At 34.6% G+C, this 22,599-nt stretch overlaps 2 protein-coding genes across 4 annotated transcripts; one reads left to right on the top strand and one right to left on the bottom strand.

The window, feature by feature from the left end:
• Positions 1-76: 76 nt before the first annotated feature.
• Positions 77-3,289, top strand: LOC114521647. Its single transcript, XM_028542146.1, has 3 exons — positions 77-179; positions 2,394-2,484; positions 2,866-3,289. The coding sequence occupies exons 1-3, from the start codon at positions 128-130 to the stop codon at positions 3,125-3,127; spliced, it is 405 nt and encodes a 134-aa protein (XP_028397947.1). The 5' UTR covers positions 77-127; the 3' UTR covers positions 3,128-3,289.
• A 2,044-nt stretch (positions 3,290-5,333) lies between these two features.
• Positions 5,334-22,142, bottom strand: LOC114521362 (probable phospholipid-transporting ATPase IF). Of its 3 annotated transcripts, none has more exons than XM_028541779.1 (39): positions 21,488-22,141; positions 19,539-19,667; positions 19,165-19,254; positions 18,830-18,910; positions 18,528-18,641; positions 18,287-18,415; positions 17,969-18,072; positions 17,849-17,887; positions 17,517-17,581; positions 17,293-17,324; positions 17,115-17,164; positions 16,910-17,042; positions 16,685-16,766; positions 16,524-16,582; positions 16,064-16,120; positions 15,809-15,898; positions 15,645-15,710; positions 15,308-15,406; positions 14,954-14,997; positions 14,795-14,863; positions 14,331-14,404; positions 14,066-14,169; positions 13,651-13,722; positions 13,539-13,580; positions 13,173-13,240; positions 13,041-13,095; positions 12,817-12,885; positions 12,366-12,445; positions 12,200-12,288; positions 11,775-11,848; positions 11,411-11,659; positions 11,091-11,150; positions 10,796-10,923; positions 10,455-10,513; positions 10,302-10,372; positions 10,155-10,220; positions 9,592-9,695; positions 9,324-9,501; positions 5,334-6,719 (listed from the first exon to the last, which is right to left on the bottom strand). In XM_028541779.1, exons 1-39 carry the CDS (start codon positions 21,515-21,517, stop codon positions 6,543-6,545), a joined length of 3,381 nt encoding a protein of 1,126 aa, XP_028397580.1. In that variant the 5' UTR covers positions 21,518-22,141; the 3' UTR covers positions 5,334-6,542. The 3 variants fall into 3 exon arrangements, with proteins under 3 accessions (XP_028397580.1, XP_028397581.1, XP_028397579.1); XM_028541780.1 differs by lacking the exon at positions 5,334-6,719 and adding an exon at positions 6,787-7,437 and having other exon boundaries at positions 21,488-22,142; XM_028541778.1 differs by lacking the exon at positions 5,334-6,719 and adding an exon at positions 7,516-8,350.
• Positions 22,143-22,599: the final 457 nt, after the last annotated feature.

Raw genomic sequence — 22,599 nt, 5'->3', positions numbered from 1 at the left:
ATATTCATTCACCCTCGGGGAATAAACGTCAATAAAAATCAAGAGGAAAGAAATTTGTGAGCTGGGGTCATAATGACAATTTTTCAGGCCCAGTTTAACATGGGTTGCACCTTGGCAATGCTGAGCGATGTTTTCGACGATGGGGATGCTGAAACGATTTTATAGAGCTTATCAAAAACGTAATTATTTCAGAGCTCTTTTGAAGTCATAATTTATTTACACTAATTCTTCGCCAACAATTATGTCTTATGAGTGCGGGTCAAGCAGTAATGACTGTGACTGAGGATGCGAGGCAGACAGTTATTAAAAAAGTGAATAGGATTCAGGATGACAATCAGGAAGAAAAAGAAAAATGCTTTACACCCAGTATTTTTGTTTTTGCTGTTTTTGTGTATATGATTCTAAAGAAATTCTAAAGAAAACAGCCACAGTCTAATGATTTAAATTGAAAACACCCTCTGTATTCAGTATTCTCCTAATTTAGACTCCGTTGTTAAAATAAGCCCAGAGCCAGAGGGCAATACTCATTTACATCGACTCAATCACTTAATTTAAAGTTTCAGTATTTTCAAATTAAAGTTCATTTTAGCTCATTTGAGCTCAAATTAAAGTTCATTTTTTCGAACTGTTGGATTTAGATTTTTTGAATATCATAAAAACATGCTGTTTGCTGTTTGCTGTTTGTTGATGTTATTAACGCTATTTTCATCACATTATAATTTTATCATTGTTGATTCGATGCTTAAGCGTATATTTGCAGAGAAATATCAGCCTACATTACGAATAACTAATCAGTACACCTCCCTCTCTCAATAAAGACCCCCCTCACAGGCCTCTCTTATACTGATTCTCCTCAAAATGGCCTATGAAGAAAAAGCCCAGACGGCCTAAATAGATCGAGAGAATCACGGCAATTATATGACGAGAATTTCTCACGGTATATGCTTCAAGACTGGTTTAAATCAATCATCTGCATTGTATGTGAATGCAACAAAACATTAGCTCGAAAAATTCAAGATTACTGATGGAACAAAATTTTTGCTCCAAAAAATTTTTCGTAGTTCCGATAGTTTTAAGATTCTTAATCTATAAATCGCCATTCGGGTGTTCGATCTGTTTATACTGTTTGCTGATTAAAAATAACATATGACTTGCAAGAATCAGCTCAAGAACTCATCTCAAATCACACATGTTTGCGAGGAGAAAGATGTGACGCAAATTGGCTCATTTTTGACATGTGTGAGAAATATAGAATCTGATAAGAATATCATGGTTTTCAATTAGACATTCATCACTTTAAACTATGTAAACGTGGTTGGCATGTCACAAATTGAGTTTTGAAACCACAAATTCGTAGAACATAAAATTTCCGCTCTATTTTCCCATATTATTGTATCTGATCCCGCAGTGTACCGTGCAAGCATAACAAGTTACAAAGTTTTTAACCGTCGAAACATCCCGCGGCAAACTACACTTGAATTTGCAGTAAAACGTGGTAAAGTTGAATTATTTAAAAAAGAATCAGATACAGGCTTTAGGCTTATTAATAAAACGGTTAAAACCAATAAAGTTATCAGTTCTTTTATAAAAAGCGTATAATTAATACTTTCTCATATTTTAGCCACGCGTTTTGCCGTAGGAGTTGCCGGGTCGATATAAATTATTCTGTTTAGGAAAGTTCAAAAACAGATGGGGCTAAAGTTCTTCTTATCTATGAACACCTGTTTCAAGCACTATTTCGGACACAATAAAATATTAAAAGCAACTTTTGCTACTGTATATGACAGGAATAGCGTAAAAAAGCCACTGAACTTAATTATTTTCATACAACTTCGTATTTGTATGATATTCCAAGTTATAGACAGAGGTATACTAAAAGGCAGCAATTAATTCATGTAACTGAAAATCCACTAAGAAAAATTTACAAATAAACTTATAATTAAGAGCTGAAAATGCGAAAAAGATCAAGATACGCCTACACTATGCAGTTAATATTTAACATGCCAACGGCAACGTATAGTCTTATACTTAAAGATTTTACACTAATGATCCGCCTTGATATGACTTGATATTTTCATTCCTGTAAAGAATAGCATCGTTGACTTTGTATCTTAAAATGCAACAGTTTATGTATTAAATGTTGATATCACCTAAAAAAAAGTCATTTCACGCGTCATATTTAGCAGCTAATTGTATGTTTTAAACGTCCTTCTTAAACTATAGGGCTAGATAACATTCAAGAATGCTTTATCATCCTTGCTTGCTTGAATAAAACCACAAAGTCTCAATTATTAACAGCTGGTTTCTGTAGCGGATTATGATTAGCGGCTTGGTAAATACAATTACTCATTATTGTGGCTATAAAAATAGAAGGGTTTTGTTTGAATTTTTAGGGTCAGTTAGCTTGTTTAGAAAGACAAGAAAAGAACTAGTAATTCAAGTGGGAGTCAACGAGCAAAAGCCAGCAAGACCAAGGACAAGAATGTGAGTGTAATACATATCACATGATTTTATATAGTGTAATGTATGATCTGAAAAGTGAACTGGAAATCACATATATGCTGACGTTTTCTTCTCCATGAGGATTTGCCACAGCCGCAAGTAATTACTTGTCAATTTTTTTTTTCGAAAAAAATGAAAATGTCAATGAACCTCGATCGACCATCGACAAGGCATATAATAGCTAATAACTGAAGCAGACTACCTAATCTAATATATTTGTTTCCGACAGGTTGAACTATTATATATAGGTGTCCACCAGGCTCCATCAGGCATTGCATAGTTATATATCAATTAAAATCCTATTCATGTGCCCAATTATCTTGATTCTAAATTTAAGAATAATAATTCAACTTTTTCATTTAGAATGGCGACTTCAAAAGCCTCTCAAGTTGTTTTACTCATACTCGTGGTCGTATGCATGAACGCATGCGCAGTGGAACTGACAAAGAGAATGAGCTGTTGGCACCAATGCTACGCTGACTACGCACCTTGTTTTAATACATGTTCGAGCACTTCTCTATCTTGCAATAATTGTGTAGATGGCCGAAACTCTTGTTTCAATAGTTGCCCGTCAGGAAAAAGAAGTAAAATTATTTTTCAAGATAATTCTTTTGATTTGTACTGAGACAATGTTCAATGATCATTCATAAAAATAATTATTTTTTATGTTAGTGAGACAAGAATGAGTGACTTATAAGAGTGCATATCTTACTCTTATTATGAGAGTGCGTTACTTGTAGCTAGTTTTCAAACTCTCAATACGTTAAATAACTGTGATTAAATAAAATCTTCAATCTGACATAATTGTGTTTTAAGGTCTTGAAAGTTTTGAGAGACAAATAAATCGCCCATTTATTTTAATTTGCCTGAAAAATCATATTCACGTCTGCGAAAATAGTTTATGTCCGATCGCAAAGGGGACATTAACCTTTTGTCGGAATTAGAATGCATTATTTCTATGCTATTGTTTCGTTTTTTAATTCTATATACCTCAGAATTTATATTGCATCATAGTAAGAATGTTGGGGATAAAAGAATTTCAACAAAAGTTTTGGTTCATTTCAGTGTCCACAACATAGTGTGGTTCATTTCAGTGTCCCTTGCTCGAATATTTGTACCAAGTGATGGTAGATTATTCGTCATTTGCCATATTTACATTATCAAGGTCAGAGCCTGGCCTACAGGCCTAGATTTTCTTACCTACAACATACTTTTGCATGGCCAGGGCCTAGTCAAAATCAATCTCACACGAAAAGCAACGTGATTGACTTCTTCCCAATGTTTTCCATGGTAACGCTCTTAGGAGTACCTTTGAAACATTGATTCAAATTTCTGATTGATTTTTCGTTGCTGTTTTGCCCTGTCAATTAGCGAACTGTCGTCACCTGGCACTGGGTGCCACTATGCCATTCAGACCTTGGGATTTTTAGTTGCTAATAATTGAATAAGAAAAGATTACTGCTAATTCATCCACCATTTCGTTTATGCGCAATGTGTTTGACTAAATAAATTTTTTAACAGGAAATGGGCAATGGCTAAGCGTTAGCACGACGACTATGAATATAACATCTAGGCTTTAAGTGCTTTTAGGCTCATAATAAATTGATCGTCTTACTCGTTTTTGTAAATTTTGTGAATAAAATGACTGTTTTCACAACAATAAAGAAGACAATGTCTTTCTTATCGTTTGCGTGTTCGCAGATATTTTTGCTGAATATAATAATATGTGCGGCATATTGTGACGCATTCAACCCTCATAACTGAATATATATATATATATACATATGTGGTCGAGAGAACTGAATAATCCGTAAAGCATAAATTAAAACACGATAAAATCACGAAGCAACGTTAACTTATAGATTTTCATCCAATTTATACAAGGAGCTTATTTTTGCAAACCGTACATAGAAACGATTTTAAAATGAACCGTTAATATACTTGAAGTATTGTTGATATGTGGTAATTAGAAAAACATTAAGTAAGGTAATTGCATAAATTTTTAAACTTCTCCTAAACTCTGCAAGATAACATTCAAGCCTGCTTATTATCTCATCTAACACTTTGCCATAATGTAGCTAAAGATGACTCCATTAGCATGAACAGCTGGGCTCTGTAGTAAACTCTAATTAGTGTGTAAACAAGAGGCTTAGTGCGGGTATAAATACGAGTGGCACATTCAGTATGTTGCAGGAAACATATTGAGTAAGTTACAAGGTTTGTCTTAACTGTGAAAGAATTGTGAAAAAACAACGAATATAGGTAAGAATAAGCATACAAGTCATTCCAGAATTATTTATTTATAATTACAAATGCCGTTTAACAGTATGAACCTAAGGAGAACATGAACAAGAGAAAGATGTGATTTTATCTGAAAATTTTTGTCGCCGTATATTTATTGTTCGTTTTACTTTTTCATTTAGAATGTCAAACTCAAAGACCAACCAGATCGCGTTTCTAATACTCGTGATCCTTTGTATGAACGCATGCGCAGTGCAACTGAAGAAGAGAACTGGCTGTTTACTTAACTGCGTAGCACAGTGGGCTCCTTGCTTTCAAACCTGCATGAGCAATTCTTTCCCGTGCACGACATGTGTTGACGGTAGAAGTGCATGTTTTGACAATTGCATTACGGCCAAAAAGCGGGGAATTCCATCTGAGTATCGGCGCTTTTTTGATTACAACGAAGACGATATTACTCAATAAACATTAAAATATAAACTAGATTTAATATTGTGTTAAAATTACTTAAACAACTGAAGAATTGTTCCGCAAGAAATAGCAAATGTAAAATATAGTAAATAAATTATGTAATTCTATTTTTGTGACTGCGTTTCGCCGTGGAGAGTAAATAACAATATATTACTTATTTAAAAAAATTTGAACCTTCGATTGGCTTAGTTTGATACGGATGGTTATGACGTGTAGCGTGGTGTATGATTGTGGTTGATATCCTGATATCCTCTGCAAAGGAAATTAAGGAGGACAAAACGAAAGAATTTGTAATAAGAAGAATAATCAAGGTTTGTGTTATCTGCCTGAGCAAAGCCGAAAATTTCGAGGAGAATGATGCAAACCTCAATCGCGATGACTCAAAATTTTTTTATTTCATATCCAGTGTTATCCAATGTTGTAAACGGTGTCCTTCAGCTGTGAACTTCCATTTTCATATGGCATGTGAATTGTTGGGTCCGGGGGCATAATTTACAAAGCTAGCAGTATTTTGTGATTTCATGCAGATCGACCATAATTCCTTGGCAAAATTGGTTTCGAAACGTTCAAGTAAGCCAACTAAAATGACTTACTCGTTCTTGTGTATATCTTTTATAAACAATTGTTTGCATGTATCCTAGCGGTTGTATAATAATTGAAGTGAGAGAAAATGAAGATCTGGAAAAAATATATCATTCTTTCATTTCAGTCACAGACAATTATTGCTATTGTTTCATATATTATCGTTTATACATATTATTGTCCAGCACCCTTCAGTTGTTGGTGTATTATTGAGAATCGCACTCAAACTGGCTTGTTTAACAGGAAAGCTAAACGCATTTGCTAATCATTTGTTCTTCTGACTTGGGTCGGTATTTTGCACATATAAACAACCTATATCTTTGTTATCTAAATGCAATATTAATTTAGAAAGACTGCTACAGTTCCATGCAAGAAAAGCATTAAAGCACTTTTCCTTCTGAGTTGATTCTCTTCAATTCTATAGTCAACATCTTAACTTTTGCTGCTGGAAATTTTTGTTCACACCAGGAATGTGACGTCATAGTTGACTCGAGTGTAGCGCAGTAAAGCATCAATTGTAAGATTAGTAACATTTTCCTACTAGTTATTAAGACGTGCATGTTTTACTCAGCAGTTGCCTTAGGGATGACGATGTTCAGTCAGCGCACTCATCCAAAAGCGTACTACCATTTAAATGATTTATGTGAATGCATTACGTCATTGATTTCGCTAGGCAATGAGATGTTTGTATTGATGAATAACAATACGTCACTTTGGTTACCACTGCGCGTAATTTTCACCGTATTTTAAACTCTATCTTGAGAATTGTCTACAGCATCATCGGATAGATCAACTAATATTACTGATGAAGGTGACGGTGCAATTGTTCCATAACCATGTGTTTGATTTTTTACTGACGATACTATTTGACTCAAAGGACGTTTACGCAACACTCCCATTGATTTGGGGTTTCTTTCTAGTAACTACAAAAGAAAAGATTTCTATAAATATTCAGGAATGTTTTTCCTTCTGTAATTAAAATATTTTTATTAAATGTAAATAAAATAACGTCATGTTCGACTGTGTACATGTTCCTTATGTCTATCAGCCATGCATGCAGCTTGTCTACATGCCCGGAAGTACGTCCACCTGCTTGTTCGCTAGTCCGGCTGCTTGACTACCAAGTACCAACCAGCCTGTCTGTCTGTCAGGACAGTGTGACTTTCGAAAGCCTGCCTATCCCCCTGCCAGCCTGCTCATGACATCCCAATAGCCACCTGTCAGCCTGCCTGTCTAGTTCATCTATATTCTTGTCCGACTACCTGTTCTTCTGTATGTTTTTCGTCTGCATGGCTTGTGTACTGTTCGTTCCTCGACTTTATTGCCTGTGCGCATGTCCTCTATGCTCCGTGAGTGTCGTATTGTACTGTATTCTGTATTCAGACTACTTCTATATGTCCTTCGTTTTGGGTGCCGAAGTTCGTCCGCAGCCTTTACTGTCTGTCGTGTCGTGTCGTGTCGTATAGTATTCTGACTACTTGTCCTTCTGAATGTCAATTTGTATTGTTTCTGTAATGCATGTCTACTCGCATGTCATTCTGTTTTCGTTTGTCAGCATTTTCCCGTATCTTTTCCAGACACTTTTACACTCTCCCCTCCCCTTGCCGTTTGTATGTCACACTCCCCCCTCTCCTTGCCAACCTATAAGATAATTCAGTTATACAAGATATAGGTATTACTTAATCTTAAAAACATTGATTCTTAGCTATAAAATGATACTAAAAAATACCAATCTGTTATACCAATGCAGTGCTTTATTATTTTTCTAAAAAATCATTTACAAATTGTTTAAATCAATTTCTTGCTCAATATTAAACTATTTAGAATTAAAATCTTTAGAAACGTTCTTAAAAAACTTAACCATATTTACAATTAAGGTTTAACTTTTTAAAAATCGATTATATTTTTAAAGTTTCTTCAATTACTCGCACTTCACTGTTATTTAATCTTGACTCTTAAAATTGTTCGGTTGTCGAAAGAACTTCACTCGGCTAGTAATCTGCTTTCACACTTTGAGAATAAAAGAGAGGTTTTACACTTTGTGCAATAAATGCGAACTTGCTGTTGTTTGTTTGAACACGCATTATTTGTTCGTTGAACACGCATTATTTGTTCGTTGAACACGCATTATTTGTTCGTTGAACACGCATTATTTGTTCGTTGAACACGCATTATTTGTCCATCATCGCGTCATTGGTAGGCTTCCGTTAAAGTCCGCACCACCTCTAATTATACTCTGATATAAATCTGTAAATCTTTGTGACTTAGGGTATTTTTATATTTTGATAACATTGCTGTATATCGTAAATCGTCATGCGTATTTATGAACTTTGCTTGAATGAAGTTACTAGGTTTTAATTGGGCTAGGACTAACAGTTGCTCCTCGTCGTTTTTGTGCTTCCACTTTCATATCATCATCAACACTGTTGTATTCCTCAACTTCAACATCACCGTCGGTGACAGTTGTACTTCCTTCACTACGAGCACTCATCCAACTTCGTTTACTTTTATGTAATACGAACTCAAGCCCTTCACCATTTGTTTTATATGACTCCTATACAACGTAATGTTTCAATATTTTTTTCACTTTATTTATGCATGGCTATAAGCCGAATATAGCCTCTTCTTGCTGTTAGTGATAACCACGTCAATATTTTATTATTCCTTTTAGATTATTCAATATAAATCAATTAGTCGTTATCTTGATTTTATCATCAATGATGTTATATTGTCTAGTCTCTAGTATTTCAAAATCTTTAATTGAAAACGCGTTTCTGAACATTCACTAAAACTTCAATTGGCTTTAGTCTAAACAATGTTTCCACCTAGCAATCATCACACTGTTAATTGACCTAACTCTACAAAGGAGACACTACAGAATTGATGATTTGTTCATTCTATTGTATGTTTTCACGACCATCAGAGAGAAAAGTAATTTTTGTTCAATTGAAGAACGGAAGAAATTAAAAATAAAGACAAAATATCTAAAGAAATATTTTATATACAAGAGCTTAAAAACATCGTTTTCAATCAACTTTAATGGATTGGCTGCAGCAAAAAATCACGCAAGTCCATGTCAAGTTAGTTTGGTAAATATAGTGGCTACAGATGTTAGTATGAGCAGAAGTGGATGTAAAAAATTCAAATAAATTATATAAGCATGCACAAATTATCGAAATAAATACCCGAAGCCAACAAATCATTAATTATACAGATAATAAAGTTTGGCAGTTTGCAAAATAGATTAGGATTCGTTGCAAAATGATTGACAAGAAATCATATCACATATATATCATGTAATCTATAGCTGCCTACGCAATTAACAACATGAGAATACTAAACTCGTATACTCAACATGAGAATATTATGCACACTAGCTCATACACAACTCGAGCTCGTGGTATATTTGTTAAATATATATGTATCTTTTAAAAAATGAATCAGCAGACTTGAAAAAATGGAAAAACGCCCTTCCAGATTAGAGAGAGTTTTTGATAAGGAATATATTATGAAAAAACATATCTTACCTGAGCCAGTTGAGTTTTCGTTCTGTAGAAGTATCTTGCTATTGTCATTATTGCCATGTCTGGCGTGACAGCGACGATTGAAAGAAGAATAAATCCAAACCAAACAGAAGGCTCTTCAAGTAATTGTTCAAATGTCCAATATAAGTCATAACTGGCTTGGCCAAATTGAAATGGCTCCCTAAATTGAAGTTGAAATTATTAATTGGGTTTTTTATGTCTTGCTTGTCTTAGACATTGAAAGGAATAAAGAATGGTTAGATTATCGTACCATAAACTGCACGATGCTATCACGGCAAAAAGAATGTATGAAATGATTGATCCCCAAATCACGATATGAGTAAGGATTGTCCAGTAGAAGGAAAACAAACCAAGCTGAAACATAAGGAGATTCTTTACGGTCGAAAAATGAGGAAGCAAAGCATAAACATTCGCTTTTAATATAACTACACTTAAATATTTGGCACGGCGGGGCGGGGCTAAGATCGCGACCAAATTAATCCGTGCTCGGCCTTTGTATATACTATGGTATATACGTATAGCCTTAACATTATGCTATAGTTTGTATGATATATAAATATATATATATAGCTGTGTAACAATCGTTACAATTTACATTGTAGTTAATTAGTCTGTAAGGTAACTGCATGTCAACAAAGTTCACAACTCGAGCATCAGCAGTCTGGACATTAAAGACATGCAGTTCTCTAGAATACATGCATGGCCGGGTGTTCCTGCAGGCTAATTTACTTATACTGTGTGATAAGTAGCACCATGCACAATGACAAGAATATTATAAAAGACAGTTGTTTACAGAAAATATAATTGCTTTACCTTCAAATTACAAACTATAACGACGATAGTGTATACAAACTGACCAAACGACCAATTTCCGAATGCCTTGAGAAAGTTGACAGAATTGTTAAAGAACAAATATTTCATTGCATGAGATCTCCGAAGTCCTAATGAACAAAAACCAACCTTATCACTAAGTATCCCTTCATCAAAAAATAAAAATGATCCAAAATATATTATCAGACCATGCCACAGTGCTGAAAAATGAAAAAGATATATAACTATATGTTTTTATCATACATATTTTCCCCTGCACGGGCAATAAAATCACAACCATACCTGACAACATCCAGAAACTAAAATCATGCCACGATAGTCGTTTGTTTCCAGAAATATCTCTATATGAAGAAAACAAATGGATAAAGAATTTAATGGCGTGTCGCCTCGAGAGGGACAGAAAACGTTTCAGACTCTATATAAGATATCATGTTGGCAGTTTTGTTAACTTTGCTTTGTTAACTTGTTACTTTATTATACCCCAGACGTTCCCCCCTATATATAGGATGTTATTGCGAAACGAAATACTACCAGCTGCAAGCTGGACTTCTTGCATAGAAAGAATGAAATCATTCTTGCAACATACTAATTCTGCCAAGCAAAGATAGAATTTAAAGTCGTACCTGTAAAGAACTGGTTGGAACGTGAGTGTGTCAGCACGCAAATGTTGTTCAAATATACCATAAAGTAGAATAGGTAACGATGTCCAACATATATTAAACGTGGTTAGAAACACACTTTGATATAATGTCTGAAACCAAAATAAGAGTCATCAGTACAATGCAACTGCATGTGGTGACCTTATACAGTACATATAGGTGAAGAGTTTTATTATGCAGGCATAATGTATAGTTATAGGTATAAACTATTAAGGTGGTCTTAATACATTTGTGAAAATAATTACAAAAATAATTTTACCTGTTGTGAATACGCGTTGTAGAATGCATAAAGATATTGTGGAATTGTGAAAACAACATTCTAAAAAAGTCACGAACGTGTTCAATATTGTAAACGAGTAACCAAAGATACAAGTTTGGGTCGAGTCTGAGGGCATGTGTACGCGGTAGTTCTGAATATTTGTATTAAAAATTAATTTACTGTATTTCCGACTGTGAATGGATTTGTCCCACTTAAGATACACCAGGAAAACTATTTTTTATTATATTCTTTTGAAATTAATAAAACGTATTAAAGTTAATTAAAATAATCATGGTATTGTAAGGAATATGAAACATTACCTTGTAAAAGAAATACTGTACAACTGTTGCCAGTCTGATATAATATAAATGACCATGAACAAGCAAGACACGACGAAGAAACTTAAATCTTGAGATGGCGTAATCACTAGTTCTCACAGCTTGTCTTCCTTCTTTTCCCATCACTCCAATACCAACATGGGCTTCCTGTATCATACTGCAGTCATTTGCTCCATCACCAATAGCGAGGGTTATTGGTTTCTCACTTGAGTGTTTCATCAGATGAACAACCTGCAGGAGTATATTAAATACATAATTTTGTGAGTGTCCGTGACACTTAAGGTCAACAACAACCTGTACATAAGGAAGAAGTGTTTGGAAACGCGTGTGCAAAATGTTAACATACCTGTGCTTTTTGTAATGGTGACATTCTGCAGCAGAGAACTGCGACACAATATTGACACACGGAGATAAATAATTCTAAAAATACAACACCAACACAGTTTCACAATTCAGATGCTATAAGATAATTGCTCTAGGTTTTCAAAACAAGTAATCATTAAGAGCCATTCATGCAGGCTGTCATTTTAGGCCTGAATATTTATGCTCCGACAATTTATGTGTTTTATCTGAAAAATGACTTGTCCACATTTTATATATCTCTAAAGAGAAGACTCACGCGTCTATAAAATCGCAACAAAGTCACGCAAGCCAAGATTTAGTATATAAATAACAATAAATATACAGACGTTATACTGACTTCTATATCAGTTGCTGGTCTACGTCATGTAATACTGAACTTATGGACACAATGTACAATAGTTTTCATACCCTTGTTACCATCAAAGGCATGGCGTAAACTTGAACCATCGATAACCAAAGCGAACTTTTTGTCTGGAGAAGAAGTAGCTTGGAGTAATCTGTAAAACGTAGTTTAGTACGTGATTAGAATAATAAGCTAGTTGACTAAATTTTCAATTTTGATGCATTTACATACTTTTCTCTGAAACTGTATAAAGATTGTTCAACATCGTACACGTTGTCTTTTCTTACGATTTCCAACACATCCATGTTAGCCTTATAATCAAAGAAATTACTTTTGTTTAATTTTGTTATTTCCTGCAGCCTGGGAGCGTGCAAATGTCAACCAGACGTAAACACACGTAATGACTATAATTATCTAACTACGAAACGGGGTAACATTTGAGCGAAAATTTATAAAAAATTCTTTGCATTCAATGAGGCAGGTACAATGAGGAAGATGTCACTAAAGGTCTTCTGGTAAAAATCGCCGACCTTGCGACTCGAGCATTAATCAGCTGAAGTCTGGTTGTTGAGCTTTAACCACAAAACCATGTATTAATAATGGAGTGATGTCAAAATAAGTTCTTTCATTGTTAATTACTATATAAAGGGGTTTTGGCATTTAGAAGAATATTTTTTCTTACTTGGACGTGTCCACATGAGTGACTGATATTCACAGCAGTTTCGTGTTTATCTCCCGTCAGTACCCAGACCTTCAAGAAGTAAAACAAAACATAATATATCACCTTGAATAGAGAAGTGAAGTCTGGGAATGAAAACGCCAATATTTAATTCACCGACGAAAGTGCTGGTTAGAAAGAAATACCAATTTAGGAATAAGACATGCGATGTAAATAAGAAAGCTTACCTTCATCCCAGCTTCTCGTAAAGCAACGATTGTCTCCTTCACTTTATCTTGAAGTCTACGATGATAACAGTTTGAAAATGATCATGAATAAAAATTCTCCAGTAATCTCTAAATCGAAGATCTTTTACCAACCTGTCTTCGATGCCAGTCGCTCCTAATAACGTCAGTCCGGATTCCACGTCTTCATAAACCTTAGCAAGCTAAAAGATGATAAAATACAGTATCATCACAGAGTAAGTCTGAACACAGAGACTGTGTGTCTGTATCCCTGCAACCACTACTCATTATAACAGTCTAGAAAGTATATAACTACGCTAAATTTATTAACATTGCACAACAGAGCTAAGATTTCTACCCGTGCCTAACTCTATTCGTGCTCAGGCTACCAATACATAGCCCGAGCACGGATGAAATTGATACGGGTTGCCATTGATACGGATACCAATAAATTTATCGTAGTTTAAACGGGGCTTATATATATTACGATCGTATATGTACCTGTTCATCTCTCTCATTTATAGCTTCACTTGCTTCTTTTAACTAAGAAAAAAACAAAAAAAAATTTTTGAAATAGGCAATAAACTAAATATTTCATGATATTTTGCCCAACCTTCGCATTCATTTCTTCATATTTCTCTTTTGGTATAACTTTCTTAGCTATTGCCAAAGTACGCAATCCTTTCTGCAAGAAACAAACATTTCCATAACCATTCACGACCTGCAACTTTTAGGGCTTGTAGTTCATATACGTCATCATTCGCTTGTTATTCTCTTTGAGATTAGTTTTTTAAATAGCCGATGGGAAATAGTCGAAAAAATATTTTCTATCTTCATGGCTAATAATCGCGTATCACGCATGATTCAAAAAATACAACACGAGAATTTTTGCTTAAGACGGATTCCTCGTAAAAAATGTTCTGCTGTGTGGCCCAGACGTATTAACATTGATACAAAACCAGATGAATCTATAGGCTTTAAACAATTATGTACACAGAAAAATGCGCGAAATTGAATGTGAAAAATACCTCAGCGTAACTATTAATATGGGCGAGTGTGACGTCAGTTGGTCCGTCAATTGTTTTTTCCAAAATTGCTGTTTCAGCACCTTTACAATACATAACTATTGTCCCTGTAAAAATATTACAATCTTAGGATGATTTACCGGTAAAAATTATATCAACTATTTGTTCAAACCCGCAACATGTTTTTGCAGGCTCTGAAGAGCTCAATGCATCATCAAAGGTGCTTTAAAATAAAATTATGGAATGTAATGAAAGAAATCTATCTCACCATCCATTTCACTGATGATAACACTCATTCTTTTCCGAGTGGAGTCAAATTCCAGGACATGAAGCAATTTATAACTAAACAGTTCATGCAAAATAAAATAAAATAGAAACAATCAAAATTACAATCGGAACCAAGCAAGCAACCAGGGACACAATTGCATGGAACCAGTCAACCAGGGGTTAACACCAGAACCAGTCAACCAGAGTTCAGTAACACTAGAACCAGTCAGTTAATCAAGGTTACAACCGGAAGCAGCCAACCAGAAATAAAACAAAAATCAATCAACCAGAGTCGCCGCCAGAACCAGCCAACTAGGATGACTACCATGCAGAACCAGTGAATCATGATTATCACCAAACCTGCCAACCAGGGTTACCACCAGAATCAGTCAACCAGGGTTACAACCGGACGAAATTAACCTGGATTCTGACGAGGACAAAATGATATGATACAATGTTTCTTACCTTTGTACTTCGTTACCAATTTTAACCTGCATGTGTTCACCTGATGTACCTTGAAACGTCAGACCATATCTAAAACATTAATAACAAAATAAGGGGCAAAAATGCAGATCAATCTCTAAAACATTGAAGGAAAAATTTAAAGACATATAGAGCAATTACCTGTGCGATGCTTCTACAAACGCTTTCTCGTCTGGCGAGGACGCCTACAAAATGTTAACAAATTAACTGCCACTACGTCTACCAATCGCTGATCTATCGTGCTCGTGATTGGTTAATTTGATATCCTTATCGCATTTGATTGGTTCATGTTCTCTCGATGGTAGCGGTCAAATTAAGTCAAATCTGAACCTCGCTCTTATCACGCATGCACCGTTTCGGTTCATCAATAATTATTGATCTTCCTCATCCTCGTTTATTAATACATAAATATTAGTGGTCAAAACATTGATGAACATGAATACACGGTTGAAACGTTAGACAAGCTTATTCACGCTATGACTGATGGTTAAATACCTGGTAAAAATATGGATACGGGGCGTCTTTATCTTCCTCTTCAGTCGCATGGACTGTATGACATAATGACAACGTCAGAAAGAACTCACGCATCTCAGGCTGGAAATATGAGAAACCATTATTATTAATTTTATTGTTTCAAAGCTACACGTACAGATATGTCAAAAAAAGAAGTTTAACTACAGCAAAATCTTCAGAGTTCTTCCAGATCCACTGTGTGAAAATCCATTAAACTAATTAAGAAAACTACTGTGTAGAACTACACTACAGAGGAAACAGAGATATTTTCATAACGTAAACATGCAAACTAAACTGTTGCAAAAGGAAACAAAATTACCGTGAAATTTGAAGATTCAAAATTACGAGAGCGTAATCCATCTGCACAAAGCAAGCCATCGAGTTCCTAGATATTCAAAATAACAGCAGATAAAGTTGTTTATTTTGGCAAAACTAGTGACCTTGATGAAAGAAGACATTGCGTGTTATTAGTTATACACATACTTCATATTTCCTGCCGTTTATGGAGCATGTTCTGAATTGCATGTCGTTTTCTGTTAATGTTCCTGTTTTGTCTGTGAAAACATACTGAATCTAGAGAGAAAAAACAACAAGAATGAATTGTTGGTAGAGCTGACAATACCAAAACAAGGTGAAAACACATAAGACTGCGTTGCACTTTACAAAGGTGACTTATTTTAAATGACCAATCTACAATTTCATTCTGAAAACAAGAAGGCTTGCGAGTATAATCCTCACCTGACCCAACTCTTCATTCAGATCAGATGTATTCGCCTTAGCTGGTTCGTCTGTTTCCTAGAGTTTAGTTTAAAAGTCAACATGTCAGGGGCCGGTTGTTCAAAAGCCGGTTAGCTTAACCCAGGCCTGGGTTAAAGCAAATTTTTACATTAATTTTTTTAATCGCTTGTTTACATAGTTGAATATCTTTTTTCATAAATATTTTCTGGACCGATAAAAGTCATGTTTTCTAACGTTTTAAAACGAGCAGTGGTTCAGAAGCACATGCACAAACTAAAGCATTGGATTAAAATTTAACCCAGGTTTAGCGCTAACCTAGCTTTGAACAACTGGCCCAGGGATTAAGAAGTATTTGACTAGTCACCAGTTTTGTATCCGAGCGAGGAAGCAAGGTTAATCAGTTCAATCGCGTGGGTCAATTACCATAACCATACTAGGCAAAAGTTATAAATACACCAACCTCATTATACATCTCCACATCCCAGTTAAAAAATAACGCGCCAGTGAACTTTTGAAGTTCTATACAACAACGATAAAACATAGAAGATAAGATTCCATATATATAAATAACCAAAGAAAAGCGGTTAAATATAATCACGTGACGTCGTAACATACACTCACCTATAGTCACATACAGTGAGATTGGTATAACATAGTTGTACAATATCAAAAATGATAGAAAATCTTCAAAACTTTGTACAGTCTAAGAAACGAAAGAATTATAAGTTTGAAAGACAAAAAAAGACAATTGACCCTTTTTAGTAAATATTAAAAGATAATGTTTTTGTCAACTAAAATTAAACACCCCCAAGTTCACATGCAGAATGGAATAAGTGATGTTATTACCCCAGTGTCTGCTTTCTCAACGTACGGAGGACCACCTCTGTCAGTCCCCTGATACCAACTTTTCAAAACGGTATGTATGATACACAAGACTAATAGCACCACAAGGAACAATATTAAGAATGTATTCATTTTCCTATATTGAAATAAAAGAGAAGGTTAAAATATGATAACGAAATAAATTAGTCTGAACATGATAGAAATATACCTTTCAACCGATGAATATTTATGAGGATTTTGCCTTTGATTTAACGCCATCTGTTCAATAAAAATTATTATCTTTAGCGCCTAAAACAACAGAAATCCCTACAAGAATAATCATGGTGTACAAACTACCAAAGATTATATGTATACGATGTAATTACCAACACTTATCAATGACTGACCTTCGTATCCATTCCCGTATAAACAGCAACACCTGAGAAAATATTATATTATAAATATATTAACAACCCCATGAAACAAAAGCTACGACTTCAAAAATACCACTCACTGTCAGAGCAGAGTGAACGAGATTTCAACCGTGTATTATTCTGTATCGTTAATTTACAGTACTCTCCAAAAAGAGAAACACATATTCATATATACAGATGTTTAATTCGTAACTCACCGAAAACGTGGCTCGTATTTTTCAATCTTGCTCCTCTCAGAAGAACTTGAGTCGGGCCCAATGATCTTGTGGAAAATAAATATTTTTCATTAGGTGAGAAATTATTTCATTATATGAAACAACTTTATTGTACATGTATCTCGATTTAAACAAGTATACATGCGGTATATATGCCCTTTATTAATCCTGTTTATCAAATTAGTGGATGTTTATAGGGTTCCTCAACGCGATTCCTCAACGGAATTGGCGGAGATGAGGAGAGAATTAAATTGCTTTCCTGCCCTCATTTCCCGCCTCCAGTCATAATTTATGAATGTTTTCTTAAAACTTACTTTGTCTCACCATCATCAAAGATCATACGACCTTGGAACCTGAAAAATGGTTTGTTCATTCAGCGTAATAATTATGTGGTTATATGGGGTTATATTATGGTGGTTATATGTTGAACATACTTGTATAAGTCAGGCATGGGATGTTCGCATTCAATACGAGCTGGAAGCTGATAAAGTTTTTCTGAAGTTTGATAATCAGTTGTATCAGGTAACGAACTGTGAAGCTAAACATGACATATATAGGTATTGAATTAATAAATGACATCAATTTCAAAAATCTAGACATGGTTATCACAGTTATAACGGTCTCTATTAATAGTACAATTAATATAGCTACGTCTTTTAATCATCCCAAAGGGATTCCTGAGTAGGAACAACACTGTCTGTCATTTAGCTTCATAAAAGATTTAGCTTCATGAAGGATCTTTCGGTCAATACCTTCAAATTAGTTTCCCCATCTAAATTAGCAGTTGTTACATGGCATTTGCCTTCCGAATCTTCAGATGACAGTAGAATTAAATCACATGGAAACTCTTCCTCAGCCTTCACCATAACAATATCACCAACCTAAAATTGAAAAATCCTTGTTGTCTAAATGTTGCTCAATTTACTAGAAAAAAATACGTTGGCGAGCGCGTAAATCCAGGTTATTGATTTAAATTTGTGTTGTATAATGTACCTTGATATCTTTTGATATAACGCTGATTAAAGCTCCATTAACAGGACTAACTAACTCATATTTCCTATTGTTCACTTCCTTGTCTGCTTGATGTCGTTTCCAGTCCTCGTATCCCTTAAAAAAGCGAAGTACAATCGCAAACCTTCCAATATAACGATAAAGTCTTCTCACAAAGTAAATGACGCTAGCGAAGCGAGTAGTAATATTATCAGTAAGGATAAGATATGGATCTGAACACGTGCCGGCGCACTACCAGAATATTAGGCGTCAGCGTCTAGAACTTGATTTGATGTAAGACTTACTTGTTTTAAGGCAGTCACAGCCACAACAAAACACAAAGGAAATATACTTGTTAATGGACTAACAGGACTGTCTATAAAAAGCTATGAAAAATCCAAAAATCAATTTTAGTTTTATATACGAACATTTCAACGCTGCACAGATCTCCTTCCCGTAATTTTACGCCAGAAACCACTGATACAAGAGAATCTTTGTGAGACTGGTTGGAATTAGGCGCAAAAAAACGATAATTCTCTCATGTCATGTGTTACTCTCTACGTATCTATGATCAGGGGCTATCTCAGGCTGGTAGAAGGTGACAAGAAAAGGTAAAACACCACATTTGTTACGTACTCACCTGGACAACGCTAATACACAAGAAATAAAAATTTGCAATACGCCGGAATTGTTCGAAGAGATTTTTTGGTAAGAAATTCCAGACTGTATACTAGAAAATGTGGAAAAAAGTCAAACTGAGCATTAAAAGTTATTCTGCGTGGTTTACTAAAGTAGGGGAGTGGAGCAGTGTCCAAATATGTTGAGTGAAGTAACTTTTCAATTTTAGCAGGAAGGAGTCAATGATTATTTCCATAATTGTTACAATATCATGTACTGTATTGTTTATTCAGTAATAATTTTATTAAAGGATATTTTTACTATTAAGTTAACAGAAAGCTTTGAGTAGATCCATATTTCTTTGTTTTTTCTCACATAAGAAAAAGTGGTTGATACCTTTGATGATACAACAGCATTATCAGGAAACCTGTGATATTGTCTGGCTAAGTCAACATCATTCTCTGGTAAACGTCCAAGAAAGTACACAGTTCTAAACTCTCCTTCATAATTTCCTGACCAACAACCCTAAATAAAGAACAATCATCATCTCGCTGAATACAGAAGGATCATCAGCAAATTCAGGCAAACTGCTATATAATTATAGAAATGATTACTATGTGAAAGAAAAATGTTGAGTGGAATTCATACATAATTCAACTGGAAGTGTAGTATGATATTGCTAATTACTTAGACGGTTCTAGGATTTTCCGATCCCAGTCTAACTATGTGTTAACGCCGCAAAATCTTCAAATTAAATTTAACAGCATATCGTTTAGAGCTAGGGATGTTCGTTTATAAAAATTTTCCAGGAATTGAAGTTTCTAAGTTTGGCCAACGACCCTAGCTATCCCTAGTTGGATACCCAAGTTAACCCAGGGGTGTAATGGCAAATGTAAATGAGAGGGCCCCCTAATATGTATATTATTAACAAGGTCAAAATTAAAAAAGTAGCTTTCTATCCGCTGTGTGTAGAAATAGATGAAGAAAGGAGATGTATAATTTTTTATGTAAATATCAAGGGAATAATTTAGAATGATTCCACCAAAACACGTACACTCTGCCCTATCCTCTTTTGATGAAATTAATCAAATTGAAAATTATCATTTGGAATGGAACGTCATTTTACATTGTAAACTGCACAATAAACTGCATGTATAATTTTCAAATGTGTTTTAATAAAAAATGAGGAATGTAAAATGATTACATAACAGTCCTCTTTAGTGCATAAAATCAATATAATACATCTTCCGTACAACAAAATTGAGATGTGCCACTGAATTATTTAATATCTTGAAGATTAGAGTTGAGTTTTCTTTCCAAATAACTTTTATTATTTTCAAAGTGAGGGACTTTGCATCAATATATAGGTGCAGACCGTGCAGTACAATACTGGTCCTAAACGGCAGGACTTAATCATGCAAGTTTTCATCAAATGTGGTTTAGCATCTGCCTAGTTATTACCTCCTTTAACTATGGACTTAAAAGTCAAGGAGTTTGAATTTCAGATACCTTTGTTATCAAGGGATCGAGACTTATTAGAGTACGTAACCTGATTAACACTTTAAACGAAACAGAAAGAAACAGAATACTCTTGAATGCTACAAAATACTTTCATTATGTTTCTCCTCTAAATTAAACACCACTTAATTTAAAAACAGTCTTGTATTAATAACTTTTTGTCTTACTAATAATATCAAAAAAGTAAAACTAATATTTATCTTCCATTCAAAATAATGAAAATTGAAATATAGTGAACAATGTAAGAATAAATATAATAAAGCTAAATAAAACTTAATAGCACTGTATCAATGCTAGTACTGTACACATAAATATGCCTAGGGAAGCCGAATGACCTTAATTTTTTTCTCATCCATGCATACTAATTCAAATCACCCATATTTAATTTGTGAGAAACTTAGTTGCTATGAGGGTAGCTGGATTTATCAGTTTCATTTCTTTAAAATCTCGACTCCAAATGAATCCCAATGCAAAAATATAAAATACTATCCAAGATATGCTTACATTACATGAAAATTATGGCAGAAATGGGATAATAGAAGACAAAAAATTCATAATTCTAATTACCAAACATTTGTTTTATCTATATCTTCCATTATGGAATAAGCGGTACTTGTATTTATAGTCTGTTATAAAGCAATCTTATACTAGCGATCTAAAGTAACCTACAGCATGCTATACAGATCCTTTTATGGTTTTATCACGGTAACTAAAACGTCAAGCTAGCATAATGATGTAACACATAAACACGTTGTTGTATTCATATAAATACTACAGTACAGAGGTGCGACATGCTATGACTTTGTTTTGAAAGAACTATTACTTACCAACCAGTCTTTGATGCTGTCGAAAGCCATTGGATTTGTTCAACTTTTATTTTAATGTTCCAGAAGTATCCATGAAATGTTATAAATAGTTATATATAAGTTAGCTTCGATAAAATGATCGAAAAATCTTTGCTTCCGCGTTCCCGGATAAGATGAGCGTAGTCAACGGGAGTAAATATGTAAAATAGGTAGTGACACTAATGAATATTCACACATTCAGCACCTGCTCCAAGATGCAATAACAAGTTCACTTTGGCCATGGTTACTAGCCACAAAAACACCTGTCACCAAGAGGACAAGCAAACACGAAAATAATAGAAATTTGAAAGAAACTAATCGCTCTGCAGTGAATGCGATCGTGGATGTGAAATTCGTGTCAAATCAAATATAAATCAATCACTAAAAAGCTTAGACTTCATGTAAGAAGACAGTCAAGAGACTAGCTGTGCGCACGGGCGCAGGTTTAATTTACTGGTTTACCATTTAGCAAACATCCATGATATGCAATCCATTTGCCCAAATCTATTTTATTTCCCTATGCAAAGCTCGTATACCTTCTATACCCAGGTACCTGAGAGTAAATCATGCTGCATGTTTATACCGTGAAAATTTACTTTGCACCAATTTGACAACACGTTTTTTCTGCTTGCACGTCTGTCTGTTTTGCAACATTTCACTGTTCTTATGACAAGCGTACATTATTTCGTTATCATTTTGCATAATGCCAACCTGGCAGGTGTTATTATGAAACTTAGGCATTATTGTATTGCATTGTAAAAACTAAAACTATAAATAGCATAATGGTATAGTTGTGTGATTTTACTGAGAGTGAAACAGTGCCTTTTTTAACTATATATCTGGGGGGCAATTGTCCCCCCCCCCAGTAACTACATTTCTGCCCACGTTGTGCGACACAGTATTGCACATGATTGCTCTGAGAATTGCTGTTGATTTACTTGATAAAAAGATTATGCCCTTCCATACGGCCTTCTGCAGCCATCTTGCATGTAATGCATAATGTTCTTCGACAAATATTTCACAGTAGCGATAGATTTCATAAAATCAATCGAATAAAATGCTGGCCTTCTAAACCTCGCCACAAATCAGAAAAC

Source organism: Dendronephthya gigantea, unplaced genomic scaffold, assembly GCF_004324835.1.
Source record: "Dendronephthya gigantea isolate DGI-Jeju-01 unplaced genomic scaffold, DenGig_1.0 000020F, whole genome shotgun sequence".
NCBI classification, from domain to species: Eukaryota; Metazoa; Cnidaria; class Anthozoa; order Malacalcyonacea; family Nephtheidae; genus Dendronephthya; species Dendronephthya gigantea.
Note: the sequence above shows the minus strand (reverse complement) of the source record. Positions and strands in the feature narration are given on the sequence as shown.